General features: G+C 44.4%; 1 protein-coding gene across 1 annotated transcript in view; it reads right to left on the reverse strand.

Moving 5' to 3' along the window:
* Positions 1 to 1,826: 1,826 nt before the first annotated feature.
* Positions 1,827 to 21,213, reverse strand: part of WNT5B (Wnt family member 5B) — a 78,693-nt gene continuing 59,306 nt past the window's right edge. The window contains exon 5 of the mRNA XM_080662915.1: positions 1,827 to 3,288. Within this exon, the coding sequence (XP_080519041.1) occupies positions 2,830 to 3,288 (459 nt within the window). The 3' untranslated portion in view covers positions 1,827 to 2,829. The remainder of the gene's footprint in view (positions 3,289 to 21,213) is intronic.

Consider the following 21,213-nt stretch of genomic DNA (forward strand, 5'->3'; position numbering starts at 1 on the left):
GAGACCTAGGACTCTGCATTTTTATAGCATCCTAAGGTTTGGGACCTATTCAAGATTTGGAGGTCCTTATCTGAAACCCAGGAGCTAGAGATCTGACTGTCATGTTCCCTTCCTGTTCTAACATTCAATGGTTCTGGGTAGAAGCTCATTTTTTTAGGTTGGTCCCCATATTCTCCAGCCACATTCCTATGTCATTACTGGTCACTTAGCAGACAACTGCCAGTTCACCAGGATTTAACAAGCATGTGACAGTAACTATAACTTCTTCCCAACCTATTTTTTTGTTTTGTTTTGTTGTTGTGTGTTTTTTAAAATCCTCACCGAGGATATTTTTCCATTGATTTTCATAGAGAGTGGAAGAAAGAGGGAAAGACAGAGAGAAATATTGATGTGAATGACACACATCCATTGCTTGGCTCCTGCACGTGCCCCAACCAGGGCCCAGGACAGGGAGGAGCCTGCAACCAAGATATGTGCCCTTGACCAGAATCGAACCCAGGACCCTTCAGTCCACAGGCCAACTCTCTGTCCACTGAGCCAAACCAGCTAGGGCTTCCCAAACTATTTTAAAAATCGAATATTTTCTAACCCTGGTGGCCAGTGGATGCAACAATCACATTGGTATTTATACACATGACTTGCTCCCCACATCAGAAAGAAACATTAAAAATTTACTCCATTTTCTTGCCATAGGAAGACCTCAACACAATAAGATGGCCATCTCCCTTAACGAACATAGAAGTAACATTTTAGGATTGTGGACAAGTCCCTCTCAACGAATTTCCTGTAGTTTCTAAGGATGAGTTGGATTTCAGCTCTTAAACACTTGAAGCACCTGGTATAAGGTGACTCTCCATGCTCTCCACTTGGTGTGGCAAAGAGCAATAATGCCAGCCAGTGTTTCAAAACCTACATTATCACTGCTGATCTGTGTGGCCAGTTAGTTTATTTAGTTAAATGCCAACTAATGAAGGCAAGGACATGGATTTGGTCTTTTGTAGGCCAGCTGACTTCAATCACTTTCTTTCATGTACCACTCCTCTTGAAAATTTTGACCATAGGAGTCTGCAAAACAGTGTGAAAACCAGTTACTGGTAAAATAATCTACACCTCAGTCTTTGATGTCAAGTCAGAAGGTTCCCCTTTAGATACTAAAGATACAAGTAGTAGATATAGCCATGGATACTCTCAGGCAGGTATCTTTTAGATTGTTTTGCAGTATTATTATAACTCAAGTTAAAAATTCCTTAATTCCATTCTTTTCCAGGAAATTCATTCTCCTAGAATAAACAGGTGTCTTTATGTGGTTACTGGCTCACCTGAAGGCTGGTCACATAGTGCAGCCTGGGTCAATGTCTCTCCTAGTAATTCCTTCCTCCTTTTCTAGGACATAACAGCTCCCTTCCTGGACCCCTGAGCTCTGCCTTACTCTCTCTCCTGGCCCCAGCCACTGGAGTCCAAAACTGGAGTTGACAATACACAGAATCCTGCAGAGAGCATCCCCACTGCCTGTGCTTTTCCAGTGACCCAGCAAACAAACCAGGGTTAACTTGGTAGGCTATAAATGGAGGGGGAAGGGAAAGGGAAAGTAAACGTGAGGTTTAAACTTAAATCTCTGAATCCTTTTGTTCATAACAGTAATATGAATAGCTACTGTTTATTAAGTTTTTAACTTTGTGTTAGTCCCTGGGAACAGCACTTAGATGCATGACCTTATTTAATTCTGATAACGTTCTCCTATCCTTGTCTCTGATCACCACACTAGAGCTCTGAAAAGTCTCCATTTCCTTACCCTCTTCCATATGTGCACCGTGTAACAGGGTTCTAAGGATTAGGTCAAAAATAAGAAGAGACTCATGAAAGATAATTGTGTGTCCAAATAAGGAAAGGGAGGAAAACTTCAATGAAGGGTATTTAATGTCAGAGAGAAGCTGTACATCTGGGGCAGAGATGAAGAGACCATGCCAGGCCAGCCGAGCCTGACCCAGCTACCCATCCTGTCGTTCATGAGGCCTCCGCTGATGGAGGACGTGACAGCAGCAGCATCACAAGGTTCCTCTCCCTGGTGGGAGCACAGTGCAATGTTCACTCAGTACGGTTACGCACCCAGCTTTGTGCAGCTCAGGCACAAACATTCAGTCCATGTCCATGTCTTTCCTAACATGTCAGGCCAAATGGCCCCTTTCCTCCTGGTGCAGGGAACTTGTGGCAGGAGCTAGTGAACTGTGGCGGAAGAGTCATTCTCATTGGAAAGAGGCCCAGGGAGGTGCGGGTCCCTTTGTAGTCCTGGGTCAGAGATGGCATCGGACTGCCCCTCGTTTTTGCAGGTCTGCACACAGTGGAAAGGTAGGAAAGCACTGGCCCTCTCACAGAACCCGTCAATATTCTGAGCAAGACCCTGCAGACTTCAAAGTCTAAGCTGAGCTCCTGCTGCCTTCCACAGGGCCTCTAGGCCCACAGGCTGGAGTTACAGAGCAGTCATGTACCCAACAGAGACTCCAGACTTCCAGACAAAGTCATCTCCTTCTACCCACCACCTCTCTCCTCAAGGCCACGGTGAATAGATAGCAAATATTCTCAAGTCCCTACATCCTGAGAGTCTCCCCTGGAGGGAGGGAAAAAGACCTTTGTCCCACCCACTGGGAGCTGAGAACCTGCAAAGTCCAATCCTCAAAGACCTCTAGCATCTCTTAAATAAGCTTTCTTTCCATTTTCATCTTTTAATTATCATCCATCCATTCATTTATACAAATATAAAATATATTTATATAGATTTATATATATAATCTTCTGTGAGGCAGTGGGGAGGAGGCCAGGACGTGGTCCCGGCTATTTGCAGACGTGCTGGTCGACGACCTCTGTGCACTTCCTGCACTTGACGAAGCAGCACCAGTGGAACTTGCAGTGGCAGCGCTCCACCTGGACGCTCTTAAACTGGTCGTAGCCGCGGCCGCAGCACATGAGCTCGCAGCCATCCATGCCCTCCGAGGTCTTGTTGCAGAGGCGGCCCTGGGTGCCCAGGGAGCCCGTGGTCTCGTTGCGCAGGCAGTAGTCAGGGCTGGGATCCACATACACCAGGTCCTCCGGGGTGGGCTGGTTGAAGCGGCTGTTGACCAGCTCCAGCTTGCCTTTGCGGGTGATGCGCATGGCAGCAGCGCTGTCGTACTTCTCCTTCAGCTGGTCCCCCACCTTGCGGAACTCAGCTAGCTGGAGCCAGCAGGTCTTGAGGCTGCAGGACCCAGAGACGCCATGGCATTTGCAGGCTACATCTGCCATCTTATACACAGCCTGGGGGGAGGAGAAAGAAGGAAATAAGGAGAGTCCCTGATGGAAGATGTCAAGAGGGTGGCTAGAATGGCCATAGGCCAAGTACAGAAGAGGGCAGATGGGGGCAGGGGGAGTAGTCTTCCAATGTAAACAAAGATCTTTCCAGGACCCTAAGTTGCTCAGATTGACAGCAAATAAAGGAGCACTATGAAGAAACATGCCAGTGAGCATGCAGCAGTCTGACCCATGACAAGGGTGGCATGGGACACTTGCTACTTTATCCATTTTTTATTACTTGAAATTTGTCACAATAAATGTGTCAAGAAAAAAAAAGGGATATTTCTATCTTGATCTCAAAGAAACAAATAAAAACCAACAAGATGTGTCCAGCTTTCATATGATGTGGAGCACAAGTGAGAAAACAGAATCCAGTCAAATTACAAATCTGTAACAGAAACTGCTGGCAGGCCCTGGCTAGCCAAAGCTTTCCCAGTCCTGCCACAGCTCCTATGAATTCAATAGTCACTAACCCCATAGAGTCATCAGGAGCCTCACCACAGACCACATCATATCTGATACCCCTGGGAGAGGCAGTGACAGTGGAGGGAAGAGGGAGAGGCCGGCGCAGTGGAAGAGCAGGTCAGCAGAGGTCCATCTACAGTGGTGATTCATTTGAAATAAAATCCACCCTGGAAGTCACTGAACCACACAATGTGGAGCGGATCTGAACTTGGGCTATCCCAAATCAAAATGTAAAAGCAAAAGTAGACCAGAAAGCGGCTTACAGAGTGCTTTCCAATGGAACCATATTGATGCACTGTGTTAAACCGCCTGGCAGCAGGCCCAGACTGCAGATGGCAGGATAAAAATGCAAGTCCACTGCAGAACATTTTCCTATGCCACAGCTATTGTCACCAACTAAGTAAGGACTCATTTTTGAAGAGTTTTTCTCGTATTTCTTTTCAAGAGGCCCCAGATAATGTCTTTATTCAGTACTATGCAGAGACCATTGCAGGTACAAGAAACAACTTACCCATCAACATATTACTATCGGCCCTAGCTCGTTTGGCTCAGTGCATAGAGCGTCGGCCTGTGGACTGAAGGGTCCCAGGTTCGATTCCGGTCAAGGGCATGTACCTTGTTGTGGGCACATCCCCAGTGGGAGGTGTGCAAGAGGCAGCTGATCGATGTTTCTCTCTCATCGATGTTTCTAACTCTCTATCCCTCTCCCTTCCTCTCTGTAAAAAATCAATAAAATATATTAAAAAAAAATAAAAACAAAAACATATTACTATCGTCCAAACTCTTCCTGATCTTTTTTTCTGGTATGGAATTATTCCCACTATTTTATAATGGAAAAATTAAAGTTCTAGAAAGCCTCAGTAACCTGTTCAGGGCCACCCAGAAGGGACTCAGAATGTCTAGCACTTCTGCACTCCAGTCTTAGGGCTTAAAAACAGCTTAGGGTGAAGAAGGAAGGCAGGCTCCTCCCCAAGGTTTAAGGCAGCCACACTTGGCTGGCAGCTCCAGGCCCAAGGCATAAAGGAACCAATACCCCATTCCAACAGGCACTTCAAAGACAGGGCCTGCAATTATCCTTCTGGCACAAATCCCCATGTTTGAGCTGGAGTCTGACATTCCTCTGGAAATGGTCCTTAGACAGGGATGTCAGGCATCTGGCACTGCTGGGAGGAGGAAGCATTAAGGGCCTAAAAGTGTGTACCTTGCTGCTAAGTGACTAAGGAAACAGGATAAGCATCTGCACTGGGAACAAACACTTAGGGAGATTTGGAGAAAAAGAGTCCAAAGCAAGACCTCGAAGAGTAAGGATAGGAATTTTAGTAAAACAAATTCAAGAGAAAGAATGTCACTGATCCTACCTATTTAGACATTCATTCCATCCTTCCTCTAGAAAGCAAGACATTGTAAGACATAGTATTTGTATTTTAAAATATTTTGCTATCGATAATATATGTTCCTCTTGTAGGAGAATGGCAGGGCAGGAGAGAATCCCAATTTTTGCCCCCCCCCCCGCCTTACTGAAAAGCAAGAAAATGTTTTTAAAAAATGTTTTCAGTTCTATATCTTGCCCCTGGCAAAGCCCTCTTTAAATCCTTCTTCACTTCTACCTGACTGAACATGGTAAAGACAGGAATGTCACAAAGATTACGCAGCTTTTATCTGGAAAATGCTTGGAAGCCCTTGAGTAACAAGGCAGTATCAACCCACTGCTCTTGCTATCAATATCTAAAATGGAGTTACTAGAGAATCTTAAAGGGAAAGAGGAATTTCTTGCAAATATTCCCAAGATTTACTCTGGGGTCAAGATGTCAAATCATAGATATTCTGTGTTTGTTTGTTTGTTTGTTTTTATTTGTTTGTTTGTTTGTTTTAATCTGGTTGAAAAGTCCTGGCCGGTGTGGCCGGTGAGTGTTGGTCCACTCACCAAAGGGTTACGGGTTCGATCCCTGGTTACAGGCATGTACCTGGGTTGCGGGATCCCCACACGTGGGAGTCAATCAATCGCTGTGTCTCTCTCACATCGATGTTTTCTCTCTTTCTCTCCCTCTCTCTCACTCCTTCCCTCCCTTTCACTCGTTCTGAAAAGCAATGGAAAAAACATACTCAGGTGAGGATTAACAACAACAAAAAAAATCTGGTTGTAAAATACTTGTTCAGGGAATTTTCCATCTCTGCCACCATTTAATCTTTCCTGTGGACCTTCTTTTTTCTTCTTTGGTTAATCCTCATCGGATGATATTTTTTCCATTGATTTTTTAAAAATATATGTTTTAAGAGAGGAAGGAAGAGGGAGAGAGAGATAGTGAATCATTGGTGATAAAGAATCATTGATCAGCTGCCTCCTGCACACCCCCTACTGGGAATTGAGCCCGAAACCTGGGCAAGTGGCCAGAATCAAACCCAGGACCTTTCAGTCCGCAGGTTGATGCTCTATCCCCTGAGCCAAACCAGCTAGGGCCATTGATTTTTAGAGAGGGTAGAAGGGAGGGACAGAGAGAGAAAGAGAGAAATATTGGTGTGAGAGAGACACATCAATTGGTTGTCTCTTGCATGTGGGGTGCCAGAATCAAACCTGGGGCTCTTCGGTGCTCCAGCCAATCCTCTAACTGCTGAAGCACACTGGCCAGGGCCTTTGGAACTTTTTTATGTAGGTGTGAAGAGGTGGAAGATGAATAACTTTGGCCTCAGATGATGAATAATGGCTGAGGCCTATTCCTTGAGAAAAGGGTAAAAAATGGACAAGAATTCCCAACCTGGGGGATCCAAGATGGTGGCAGAGTAGGTGGATGTCACATTCACCTCCCCCCAGGACCAAACTGGAATTACAACCAAAATATAGAGCAAGAGACCTGAATCACCAACTGAAGACAATCTGAAGAGAAGTCTTATAACAAGGATTACAGCAGAGGCCACAGTGAGACTGGTAGAAAGGGCAGAGATGTGAAAAGGGCTGGCCCACTGCCACAGACAGTGGCTGAGATTTGAGAGGGATATCTAGGCTTTGGGGGTTCCCCTGAGAAGCATGAGGTCTCAGTCCCAAGCCATGCTCCCCAGCCCAGAGCACTGGACTGGGAAGAGGTGCCCATATCACACTGGCTGTGAAAATCAGCGGGGATTCTGTCTGCCAGGAAAAGACGGGAGTCTGCTAGAGACATAGGCACCCTCTTAAAGGGCCAAAGCACCAAATCTCATTGAGACACTTACCCTGGGCTCCAGCAGAGGGAGGGTGGAGCAGACTAGAGTTGTGTGAGGAGAGACTGGGATTTGTGGCTCTGGGGAGGGAGCTAAAGAGACAGGATTCCTGTGCTGAGTCCCCCTCCCACACTATAGACCCCATCTTTCTTGGATGGAGCACTCCCCACCATACAACATCAGCCTAGGGAAAAGCAACAGCTCCACCCTTTGGAATCCCTCTCACCCTACCCTGGAGAGCTTGTGTCATGCTGAGGAGTTAGCTGCCTGAGCTGGGGTGTAGAGGTCAAGCAGACTCAGGGGGCATCAATGACTTAGTTCTATGGCTTTGGGTGGGGGGAGGTGAATGTGACATCCACCTACTCTGCCACCATCTTGGATCCCCCAGGTTGGGAATTCTTGTCCATTTTTTATCCTTTTCTCAAGGAATAGGCCTCAGCCATTATTCATCATCTGAGGCCAAAGTTATTCATCTTCCCACTACTTTCCCATGAACCTCACTGGTGCCTCCCCCTCACGGGAGATCCACTAGCCCCACTCTCTGGATTTGTGGCAGCCCCACCCTCCAGACTCCTGGTGGCTCCACTCTGCCAAGATCTGGGTAGAATCCAGGACTGACTGAGTTGTGTAACTCTGGGTCAGGAGGCCACACACCCACCTACTCCCAAACCTGACTGGCACCACCCCCTCATAGAGATCAACTAACCCCACCCTCCCAACTCCCAGTGGCCCCAAGAGGCTGATCGGGTTCCTGGCAGAATATGGGACAGATTGAGTTGTATGGCTCTAGGACAGGGGCCATTTTTCCCTCGTATGCATGACCAGTGCAGAGCTCTCCATTCATGCAGCCAAATTTTGATATGGTTGGGCCTGATAAACTCTGCTGGCCTCACCCTGACGACTCCAAGACCACACCACATAGGTGTGCCAGCACCCAGTAGGTGACAGCTAGACTTGGTATAGCCTGGGACATTTGCTGAGTGGACTCAGACCCAGCACTGGCACTGAGTTTGAACCTGTAATATCTGGTGAACACCACTTGCCCCTACTTGGTGACTCATTGAGAACCTACCTCATGGAACTCAAGTAACACCAGAGGCTCTTTCAGGACTGAGACTAACAGGCATCTGGCAGGAATAGGCAGACAGAAGTAGATCTCACGGTGCCTTGGGACTTTGCTGACCTGCCCCCAGCCCAGTGCTCATAAAAGCTGGACTTGGTGGGCAGCTTGGTCCTTCCCACAAACACATAGGACAAGCAGAGGTAGCTACAAACTATGGGTTGCTGGATAACTTCAAACAGGTCATAGGCAGTGTCTGATACTGGCCTGCACCAGAGTCCCTCCCAAGAGACCCCAGAACCAACACACACAGTGGCCAGCTTCAGACAACATCAGAGCAGGAACCAATTAGCGTCACAAGTGTTATATTCAAAGGGAGATCTCAGCAGGCACCAGACCCTGCTGAGGTGAATTCTGCTCCATGTGGTCACCACCTGCACAGCAGCTTGTACACTGTGTTTGGGATTGATCCTTACAGTCAGCTAGCCTGAGGGTCTACCCCATGCATGAATAGGCCAATAGCAATCAAGACTCAATTAAAACAGGAGGGTCCACATAACCCATACAAGGGACATTCCTAAGACACCCAGTGCAGATGATCAAGGTGACTGTATCACTGGGTCCCACAAAACTCATTACATAAGGCCACCCTACCAAGACTGGGAATCATAGCAGTCATAATTTCTATGTAACTAACACATAGAAAAACACAAACAGGCAGCCAAACTGGGGAGATTTAAAAAAAAACACAAAAACACAACATGCCACAAATGAAAGCACAGAAAAAACCTTAAAGAAATGGAGGCAAGCAATTTATCAGATATAAAAAAATAATTTTTATAAGGATGCTCAAAGAATTTAGTGAGAAATACTACAGCATGAAAAAGGACATAGAAACAATGAAAAAGAACCAGTCAAAAATGAAGAATACACTTGAAGGAATAAACAGCAGGTTGGGTGAAGCAGATGATTAAATTGGTGATTTGGAAGACAAGGTAAATATAAACAACAATACCCAGTCAGAGGAGTAAAAAGAAAAAAGAACTTTAATAAATGAGGATAGTTTAAGGAACTTTGGGGACAACATGAAGTGTAACAACATCTGCATCACGGGGGTATGAGAAGAAGTGAGAGAGCAAGGAATCAAGAACCTACCGATCAAGAACTTCCCTAACCTGGTGAAGGAAAATGACACACAAGTCCAGGAAGCTCAGAGAGTTCTAAACTAGATGGACCCAAACCAAGACACAACATAATTAAAATGGCAAAGGTTAAAGACAAAGAGAGTATCTTAAAAGCAGCAAGAGAAAGATAATTAGTTATCTACAAGGGACATTTCATAAGACCTTCAGCTGATTTCTCAACAGAAACATTTCAAGCCAGAAAATATGGGCATGAAATATTCAAAGTGATGAAAAGCAAGGACCTACAACCAATGCTACTTTACTCATTAAGGCTATCATTTAAAATTGAAGGAGAAATAAAGAGCTACCCAGACAAAAAAAAGCTAAAGGAGTTTGTTACCACCAAACCAGTATTACAGAATGTGTTAAAGGGTCTTCTTTAAGAAGAACACACACACACACACACACACACACACACACACACACACACACACACCAAGGAACAGAGTTAAAAGAATAAAATGGTAATAAAAATGCACCTATTAATAATTATTTAGCCTGGCCAGTATGGCTCAGTGGTTGAGCATCAGCCTATGAACCAAGAGATCACAGTTTGATTCCCGGTCATGGCACATGCCTGGGTTGTGGGCTCAATCCCCATAGGCAGTGGTCGGCAAACTGCGGCTTGCGAGCCACATGCGGCTCGTGAGCCGTGGTTTGCCGCTCTGTTGGCTAATGAGTTTGCCGACCACTGCTGTAAGGCATTACCCTTACCCAGAAGTTTTGACTTCAGGTTAAAGACATTAGTGCATTATTAAAATGTTTTTTACGTGTTTTTCCCTAAGGCAGTGGTTGGCAAACTCATTAGTCAACAGAGCGGCAAACCACGGCTCGTGAGCCACATATGGCAGTTTGCCGACCACTGCCCATAGGGAACATGCAGGAAGTGGTTGATCAACGATTCTCTCTCATCATTGATGTTTCTATCTCTCTCTCTCCCTCACCCTTCCTCTCTGAAATCAACAAAGATACATTTACAAAAATAATACTAATCATTTTAAATGTAAACGCTTAAATGTTCCAATCAAAAGACACAGGGGAGCTGAATGGACAAGAAAACAAGACCAGTATATATACAAAAGACACATGATACATACAGACTAAAAGTAAAGAGATGGAAAAAGATATTTCATACAAATGGAACAGAAAAAGAAGCTGGAGTGGCAATACTTATATCTGACAAAATAGACTTTAAAACAAAGGCTATAGTAAGAGACAAAGAAGGAGACTACTTAATGATAAAGGGAACAATACAGCAAGAGGATACAACCCTTGTGAACATTTATGCACCCAACATAGGAGCACCTTAGTGTATAAAGCAAATCACCTGTCCCAGTGGTTGAACATTGACCCATGAACCAAGAGGTCACCTGTTCAACTCTAGGTCAGGCACATTCCCAGGTTGCAGGCTCAATCTCCAGTATGGGACATGCAGGAGGCAGCCGATCGGTGATGCTTCTCTCTCATTGAAGCATCCCTCCCTCTATCCCTCTATCCCTCCCCTTTCCTCTCTTTCTCAAAAAATTAACACACACACACACACACACACACACACACACACACACACACACACGGAGAGACAGACAGTAATGCAGTCATACTAAGGGGTTTTTAACACCCTACTGACATAAAAAAATGAACAAGGAAACAGTGGCCTTAAATGACACCCTATATCAGATAGATTTATTTATATCTTCAGCGCATTTCACCCAAAGCAGGAGAATATACATTATTTTCAAGTGTACACGGAACATTTTTTAGCATAGACACAAACCTCAATAAATTTAAGAAGATTGAAATAATATCAAGCATCTTCTTTGACCAAGATGGTATAAAACTAGAAATTAATCACAAGATAAAACTAGAAAACACACAAAGACATGGAGGCTAAATAACATATCACTAAACAACAAATGGGTTAATAATGAGATCAGGAAGAAATCCATAGATACTTTGAAACAAATGAAAATCTGTGGGACACAGTAAAAGCAGTCCTAAAAGAAAAATTCATAGCATTACATGCCTTACTCAAGAAACAAGAAAAATCTCAAATAAACAATCTAACATTACATTTAAAGGAAATAGAAAAAGAACAATAAACAAAGCTAAAGTGAATAGAAAAAAGGAAAACCAAAGATCAGAGAAGAAACAAACAAAATAGAGTCTAAAAAGGCAACATAAAAGATCAATGAAACCAAGAGCTGGTTCTTTGAAAAGATAAGATTTACAAACCTTTAACCAGACTCATAAATTTAAAAAGAGAAGAGAGAACCCAAATAAATAATATTAGAAGTGAAAAAGGAGAAGTAACAACTGATTCCACAGAAATACAAGTGATTGTAAGAAAATATTATGAACAACTATATGCCAACAAATTGGACAATCTAGATAAAATGGATAAATTCCTAGAAACATATAATCTTCTAGAAGTAAATCAGGAAGAATCAGAAAATCTGAATAGATAGATTACAAGTAATGAAATTGAAGCAGTAATAATAATAATAAAAAAGACTCCCAACAAACAAAAGTCCTGGACTGGATGGCTTCACAGGTGAATATTACCAAACATTCAAAGATGAATTAACATCTATACTCCTCCAACTATTCCAAAAAATTCTAAAGGAAGACTCCTAAGCTCATTTTATGAGGCCAGCATCATCTATACTAATAAAAGGGTAATATGCAAATTGGTCAGGACGCCCTCATAGTAACAACCAAACAGCATGTTGCATGGGGTGACCAGGCCGGCAGGGGGGACAGTGAGGGGCGACCAAACGACTGCACAGTAGGCTGCGTGGGGCGACCAGGCTGGCAGGGGGGGCAGTGAGAGGCAACCAAATGACCAAACAGCAGGCTGCATGGGGTGACCAGGCCGGCAGGGAGGCCATGAGGGGCAACCAGGCCGGCAGGGGAGGCAGTTGGGGGTGACCAGGCCAGCAGGGGGGCAGAGAGGAGTGACCAGGCTGGCAGAGGGGGCAGGTGGGGGCGACCAGGCCGGCAGAGGGGGACAGTTGGGGAGTAACCAGGCTGGTGGGGGGCAGTTGGGGGTGACCAGGCTGGTAGGGGAGGCAGTTGGGGGCAACCAGGCCGGCAGCAGGGCGGGCTGTTGGGGGTGACCAGGCCGGCAGGGGGGCAGTTGGGGGTGACCAGGCTAGAAGGGAAGGCAGTGAGGGGTGACCAGGCCAGCAGGGAGGGGCAGTTGGGGGTAACCAGGCCAGCACGGGGGGCAGTTAGGGGCAATCAGGCTGGCAGGCAGAGGCAGTTAGGGGTGATCAGCCTGGCAGGGGGAGCAGTTAAGGGTGATAAGGCAGGCAGGCAAGTGAGCAGTTAGGAGCCAGCAGTTCCAGATTGTGAGAGGGATGTCCGACTGCCGGTTTAGTCCTGATCCCAGCAGTCAGACATCCCCCGAGGGGTCCCAGGTTGGAGAGGGTGCAGGCTGGGCTGAGGGGACCCCTCCCGTGCACAAATTTCATGCACCGGGCCTCTAGTCCTATATAATAAAGAGCTAATATGCTAATTAGACCAGAAGGCGGAATGACCAGTGGGTGGGGCTGCGAGGGACTATGCTTACACAAATTTTGTGCATCGGGCCTCTAGTCCTAATTATAAAACCAGATAAAGACACTACAAAGAATGAAAATTATAGGCCAATACCCCTGATGAACATAGACGCTAAAATCCTCAACAAAATATTAGCACACCAGATCCAGCAATAAATACATCAAGTGGGATTTATTCTGGGGATGCAAAGTTGGCATAATATCTGCAAATCCATAAATGTGATACAGAACATAAACAAAATAAAGGATAAAAATCACATGATCATATCAATAGATGCAGAAAAAGCGTTTGATAAAATTCAGCACCCATTTACGATAAAAATTCTCAGAAAAGTAGAAACAGGAAACATATCTCAACATGATAAAGGCCATATATGACAAACCCACAGCCAACATCATACTCAATGGGCAAAAACTAAAACAATTTCCCCTAAGAACAGGATCAAGACAGGGATGTCTGCTTTCACCACTCTTATTCAAAACAGTACAGGAAGTCCTAGCCACAGTGATCAGATTAGAAGAAATAAAAGGCATCCAAATTGGAAAGGAAAAAGTAAAACTGTCATTAGTTGCAGATGACATGTTAAAGATTCCACCAAAATACTACCAGAACTGAAAAATGAATTCAGTGAAGTGGCAGGATACCAAATAAATATCCAGAAATCAGTTGCATTTTTATACATCAGTAATGAATTATCAGAAAAGGAAACTAAGTGTGTTCTCCCTCCTGGGAGCATGCCCATGCCTCTCCTAAACTCTAAGGGACCCCACAGACTTGCAACCAGGAGAGCAATGGGCATTGGCTGCTCACTCCGGGCTACCCCCCTGAACCTGTCTCCAAGGCCCCATTTCTCTGACTTTACACTGAGACAGCAGCCTCAACTTGGCTCACTTCTTTCACTGTGACTTATTGTTCAGTGAGCCAAAGTAACCCCATCTAGGCTCTTTCCTGTTGCTTCTTCTATCCTAAGCCTTTCCTTGTTTCACTGTCCCTAACTTTAATAAATGTACTATCAAAATTTAAAAAAAAGAAAATGAAATTAAGAGAATTATCCCATTTACAATTGCATTTAAAAAATCTAGGAATACATTTAACCAAATGATGTAAAAGACCTGTACTCAGAAAATTATGACATTGAAGAAAAAAGTTGAAGAAAATAAAAAATAGGTGGAAGCATATTGCGTGGTCATGGATAGGAAGAATTAACACCATTAAAATGTCTATACTATCAAAAGCAATATATAGGTTCAACACAATTCCTATCAAAATATCAAAAGCATATTTCACAGAACTAGAACAAATATTCCAAAATTCTATATAGGACCACAAAAGAATAGCCACAGCAATCTTAAGAAGATAGAACAAAGTTGGAGGAATGATGGTATCTGATATCAAACTATACTACAAGGTCATAGTAATCAAAATAGCATGGTACTGGCATAAAAACAGACATATACATCAATGGAACAGAATAAAAAGCCCAGAAACAACCCCATACCTTTATGCTCAATTAATATTTGACAAAAGAGGCAACATATACAATGGGGTAAAGATAGTCTATTCAATAAACTGTATTGGGAAAATGGGACAGATATGTGCAAAAAAATGAAACTAGACCACCTTCTTACACCATACATAAGAATAAACTCAAAATGGGTTAAAAGACTTAAATATTAGACTAAAAATAATAAGAATCCTAGAAGAAAACATAGACAGAAAAATCTCAGGCAGTAAAATTTCTTGTTGCAAGATGGTTTCTGATATATCTCCTCAATCAAGGGAAACAAAAGAAAAAAATAAATGGGACTACATCAAACTAAAACGTTTTTGCACAGCAAGGAAACATCAACAAAATGAAAAGACAACCCCACTGAATGAGAGGACATATTTGCCAATAACACATCTGATAAGGAGTTAATATCCAAAATTTATAAAGAACTTAAATCATAACACCAAAAAAACAAATAATCCAATAAAAAAATGGGCAAAGGACCTGCATAGACACTTTTCTGAAGAGGACATACAGATGGCCAATATACACACGAAAAGATGCTTAATGTCACTGATCATCAGAGAAATGAAAATGAAAACAACAATGAGATATTACCTCACACCTGTCAGAATGGCTATCATCAATAAATCAACAAGCAACAAGTAATGGCGAGGATGTGGAAAAAAAGGAACCCATGTGCACTCTTGCTGGGAATGTAGATTGGTGCAGCAACTGTGGAAAGCAGTATGGAGTTAACTCAAAAAATTAAACCTGGAACTTACTTACCCAGCGATTCCACTTCTGGGAATAGATCTGAAGAACCCCAAAACATTAATTTGAAAGAATATATGCACTCCCTATGTTCATTGCAGCATTATTTACAACAAGAGGCCCGATGCACAAAATTTGTGCAAGAGTAGGCCTTCTTTTTCCTGGCTGCCAGCACTGGCTTCCTTCTGGCATCCGGGACCCGGGCTTCCCTCTGGCCACTGCCAGGCACCGGGGACCCGGGCTTCCCTCGCAGCCCTGGCTTTGTCTAGAAGGTCGTCTGGAAGGACTTCCAGAAGGACATCTGGTCTAATTAGCATATTACGCTTTTATTATTATAGATAGCCAAGATTTGGAAGCAGCTCAAGTGTCCATCAGTAGATGAGTGGACAAAAAAGCTGTGGTACATTTACACAATGGAATACTACTCGTCCATAAAAAAGAAGGAAACCTTACTCTTTGGGACAGCATGGATGGATCAGGAGAGTATTATGCCAAGTGAAATAAGCCACTCAGAGAATTACAAGTACCATATAATTTCACTCATAAGTGGAATCTAATGAACAAAATAAGCTAACAAGCAAAATAAAAACAGACTCATTGACAGAGAACAGAAAGACAGCTGCCAGTGGAAAGAGGGGTGCAGGGTGGGTGTAAAAGATGAAGGATTAAGGCGGGGAAACCATCATATGAATTAAAAATGGTGGTGGAGTAACTGGATGCTACACAGACACTCTCCCAGGATCAAACTGGAATTACAATTAAAATACAAAAAAAAAAAAAAAAAAAAAAAGCACCCTGAAAAATCAACTGCAGGCTAGCTGGAGAGAACCCTGGTAACCAAAGATAGAAAATGGAGACCGCATGGAGACTGGTAGGAAGGGTGAAGGCCCGAAAGGGCTGGAAGGACTCCCACAGACAGCAGCTGAGGGTCTGGAGAGCTATCTCAGCTGTGCGAGGTTGCCACTGAGAACTCTGGGGTCTATTCCTCAAGCTGCTTCCCCCGCCCCCCCCCCCCCCCCCCCCGGCTCCCAGCAGAGAGCACCAGAACTGAGAAAGGTGTACACATAACATCTGGCTGTGAAAAGCACCAGGGTTGCTGTCTACCAGGGAAAGATGGCTGGAAATGCAGACACCCTCTTAGAGTGCCAATGCACAAAATTCATGAGCAAAATCACTCACCTTATGTCTGGCAGAGGGAGGGCAGAGTGGATGGGAGTAGTGTGAACAAAAGCCAGGGTTGGGAGCTCTGGGGTTACAGCTCAGAAGGTAGACACTCCAGTTTCCTGCTCTGAGTCATTCCCTCATGCTGCGGAGGTCATCTTTCTCAGGCAGACCTCTGCTATCTAGGAGGTGTTTGCCTGGGGGGAAGAGATTTGACCAACCCTATTGAAAAACACCTTGGTCCATGATGTGGAGTTTCTGAGGCCCATTAAGAGACTGAGAATAGCCCTGACTGGTTTGGCTCAGTGGATAGAGCATCGGCCTGCAGACTGAAGGGTCCCAGGTTCGGTTCCGGTCAAGGGCATGTACCTTGGTTGCGGGCACATCCCCAGTGGGAGGCGTGCAGGGGGCAGCTGATCGATGTTTCTCTCTCATCGATGTTTCTGGCTCTCTGTCCCTCTCCCTTCCTCTCTGTAAAAAATCAATAAAATATATTTAAAAAAAAAAAAAAAAAGAGACTGAGAATAACAAGTAGCCTTCAGGCAGAAGCAACTGTCCCACCCCAATGGAAAAATCTCTTGCCACACCTGTGGATGATTGCCTGCGGGCTACTAAAGACTGAATCCAATCAGTCTCCAGGCAGAGTGGTCTCTATGTAGTTAGAAAGAAACAGTGTTTCACACTGTCCTGCACTAGAAACTGAGAGGTGTAGCAGATATACCTAATACATAGTCACAAACGCAAACAGGCATCAATAATGAGGAGACAAAGAAACAACCCACAAATGAAAAAACAAGAGAATTCTCCAGAAGAGATAAATGAAACAGATATAAGAAATTTATCAGATATAGACTTCAGAATAATGATTTCAAAGATGCTCAACAGCATGAGAAAAGATACAGTAACTATGAAAATGGAAATAAAGAATGATATAGCACAAATAAAGGACACATTGGAAGGAATACACAGAAGATTAGGAGAAGCTGAGGATCAAATAAGTGAATTAGAAGACAGGGTTGAAAAAAATCACTCAATCAGAAAACCAAAAAGAAAGAAACAATTAAAAAATAGGAGGACAGCTTAAGGGAGCTGTGGGACAATGTGAAACATAACAATATTTGAAAAGCAGGAGTGCCAGAAGAAGCAGAAAGGGAGAAAGGGATAGAGAAAGTGTTTAAAGAAATAATGGCAGAAAATTTCCCTAACCTGGTAATGGAAAAAGTCACACAAGTTCAGGAGATACAGAGAACTCCAAGCAAGAAGAACCCAAGCAGGCCTATGCCCATAAACAACATAATTAAAATGCCAAAAATTAAAGACAAAGAGAGAATCTTAAAGGCAGCAAGAGAAAAGCAAACCGTTACCTACAAAGAAGCTTCCATAAGGCTGACACCTGATTACTCATCAGAAACTCTACAGGCCAGAAGGGAATGGCATGAAGTCCTCAAGCTAATGGAAAGCAAGGATCTGAAACCAAGATTACTATATGCAGCAAGGCTATCATTCAAAATAGACGGCCAAATAAAGAGCTTCCCAGACAAAAAAAAAGGCTAAAGGAATACATCACCACCAGGCCTGCATTACAAGAAATGCTAAAGGGACTGCTGTAATGAGGAGGAGAAATAGAGAGAGAAACCTAGGCATACAGAATTAAAATAGCAAAAATAAGTACCTCTCAATAATAACCCTAAGTGTAAATGGATTAAATGCTCCAATCAAAAGACAAAGGCTAGCTGCATGGATATGAAAACATGACCCAAGTATATGCTGTCTACAAGAGACCCACCTCAGAACAAAAGGCTCACACAGGATGAGAGTGAAGAGATGGAAAATTTTTTTCCATGCAAATGGAAAAGAAAAAAAGCCTGGGGTAACAATACACATATTCCAACAATACAGACTTCAAAATGAAGGCCATCACAGGAGACAACAAAGGTCACTACATAATACTAAAGGGATCAATCCAACAAGAGGATATAACCCTGGTAAACATATATGCACCCAATATAGGAGCACCTAAATACTTCTTTTTTTAATGTATTTTTGTTGACTTCCGAGAGAAAGATAGAAAGATGAGATGATGAGAGAGAATCATTCATCAATTGCCTCCTGCATGTCCCATACTGGGATTCGAGCCCACAATCCAGCTGGACGTAAGAAGCACCTAAATATATATAAAAAAACTTCTAGAGGACTTTAAGGGAGAGATTGACAACAATACAGTCATATTAGGGGCTTTAACACCCCCCTGACTTCACTGGATAGATCTTCCAGATAAAAAATTAACAAACTAACAGTGACTCTAAAGGACACACTGGATCAGATGGATTTAATTGACATTTATAGAGCACTAGGGGCCCAATGCACAAATTCCCGCCTTGAAAGGAAATGTGGGCCACTAGACTGTGGTGGGCACAGGGGCGGGTCTCAGCCCATCCTCCACACCCCTGCCCAGACCCTCCCGCTGCGGTCCCCAGTCCCCTGTCTGCAGGCAACCTTGCTCCCCTGACTGCTGCTCCCACGTGCTGACAGCGCTGGCCCCACTAGCACCCGCTGGCGGCGCGGAACAATTGGGGCCGGTGCCAGCAGCGGGTGCAAGTGGGGCCAGCGTCGTCAGTGGGTGAAAGTGGTGGCTGCTTCCCCGATGGCCACTCAGGAGCAGGGGGAGGTGGAGGAGCCCTGAGGGGTGATCGGGGTCAGCAGCCACCACTCATACCCACTGATGGTTTTGAGTGATCGGGGCCGGCGCCTGGCGCCAGCAGCATGTGCGAGTGCCAGGCAGGTCTGCAGCGTGAGGAAGCAAAGAATATTTAGTAACCAACAGAGGCTTGCCCTGATGACAGCGACTGGAGCCCCATTTTGGTCTGGTGTCCCTGCTCACCTGCTCCACCATCCTGCTGCGGCTGATACCTGCCACGTTCCACACTCTGGCGCCTGCTGCTGACGCCTGCCGTGTTCTGCGTGCACCCCCTGGTGGTCGGCACATGTCATAGCAACTGGTGTTGGGTTGTTCCACCATTCAGTCTATTTGCATATTAGGGTTTTATATATATAGACTAGAGGCTTGGTGCATGAAATTCGTGCTGGGGGGGGGGTGTCCCTCAGTCCAGCCTGCACCCTCTCTAATCTGGGACCCCTCGGGGGATGTCCGACAGGGATCGGGCCTAAACCTTGTGACATCCCTCTCACAATCCCGGACTACTGGCTCCCAACTGCTCACCTGCCTTCCTGCCTGATCGCCCCTAACCGCTTCTGCCTGCCAGCCTGATCACCCCCTAACCACTCCCCTGCCAGCCTGATTGATGCCTAACTGCTCCCCTGCTGGCTCAATTGCCCCTAACTGCCCTCCCCTGCTGGCCTGGTCACCCCTAACTGCCTTCCCCTGCAGGCCTGGTTGTCCCTAACTGTCCTCCCCTGTAGGCCTGGTCACCCCAACTGCCCTCCCCTGCAGGCCTGGTCCCCCCCAACTGCCCTCCCTGCCAGCCCAGTTACCCCTAACTGCCTTCCCCTACAGGCCTGATTGCCCCCAACTGCCCTCCCTTGCAGGCCTGGTCCCTCCCAACTGCCCTCCCCTGCAGGCCTGATCGCCCCCAACTGCCCTCCCCTGCTGGACATCTTGTAGTGGCCATCTTGTGTCCACATGGGGGCAGCCATCTTTGACCACATGGGGGCGGCCATCTTGTGAGTTGGGAGCGATGGTCAATTTGCATATTACCTCTTTATTATATAGGATTTCACCCCAAAGCTGCAGAATATACATTCTTCTCAAGTGCACATGGGTCATTCATAAAGATAGACCACAGGTTAAGACACAAAACAAGTCCCTACAAGTTCAAGAAGATTGAAATCATATCAAGCATCTTCTCAGATCACAGTGGAATGAAATTAGAAATCAACTACAGTAAAAACACCCAAAAACATTCAAACACATGGATGCTAAATCGCATGTTATTAAACAACTAGTGGCCCAGTGCACGGATCCATGCACATTGAAAGGAAATTAATTAGAAGAAATATTTTAATATAGCTATTTGTCCTTTCTCTATAATAGAAGTGTCAGAAATGAAATAAAATTAGCTTCAGAGGTACGTTGTGCCAATAGTTGGTCTCAGACACTATTGGCATGAGACTTTCAGCTTCAGAATGTCAAGAAAAACAACCAAATTCATGATTGACAATGACAGATTGAAACACAAGAATGTGATTGGCACCAGAGAGACCTTTATATGTATCACGCATGTGCGAGTCAATGTTTATTTTTAAATTGCCAGTGCGTGTCATATGTACCAGCTGGTCAGTCAGTCAGATGGACGTATGGTTGGTCACTTAGCCTTTTATATATATAGATGAATAGGTTACCAATGAGATCAAGAACGATATCAAAAACTTCCTGGAAACAAATGAAAATGAACACACAACAACCCAAACCTCTGAGAAACAACAAAAGCAGTCCTGAGAGGGAAGTTCATAGCACTAGAAGGAAGGAAATAATAAAGATTAGAACAGAAATAAATGACATAGAAACTAAAAAACAATGAAAAAAAATCAATGAAACCAAGAGCTGGTTCTTTGAAAGGATAACCAAGATTGATGAACCATTAGCTCGACTCATGAAGACACAAAAAGAGGGGACTCAAATAAATAAATTTAGCAATGAAAGCAGAGAGGTAACCACTGACATCACAGAAATATGAAGAATTGTAAGGAAATACTATGAACTATTTGCCAACAAGCTGGACAATGTCGATGAAATGGACAAATTCCTAGGAAAACCCTGTCTCCCAAAACTGAATGAGGAAGAATCAGAAAACCTGAATAGGCCAGTAACAACTGAGAAAATAGAAGCAATAATCAAAAAACTCCCAGCAAACAAAAGCCCAGGTCCCGATGGCTTCACAGGGGAGTTTTACCAAACATTCAAAGAAGAAGTAATACCCATACTCCTCAAACTATTCGAAAAAATCCAAGAGGAAGGAACATTTCCAACCACTTTTTATGAGGCC

Source organism: Plecotus auritus (assembly GCF_963455305.1).
Source record: "Plecotus auritus genome assembly, chromosome: 3".
NCBI classification, from domain to species: domain Eukaryota; kingdom Metazoa; phylum Chordata; class Mammalia; order Chiroptera; family Vespertilionidae; genus Plecotus; species Plecotus auritus.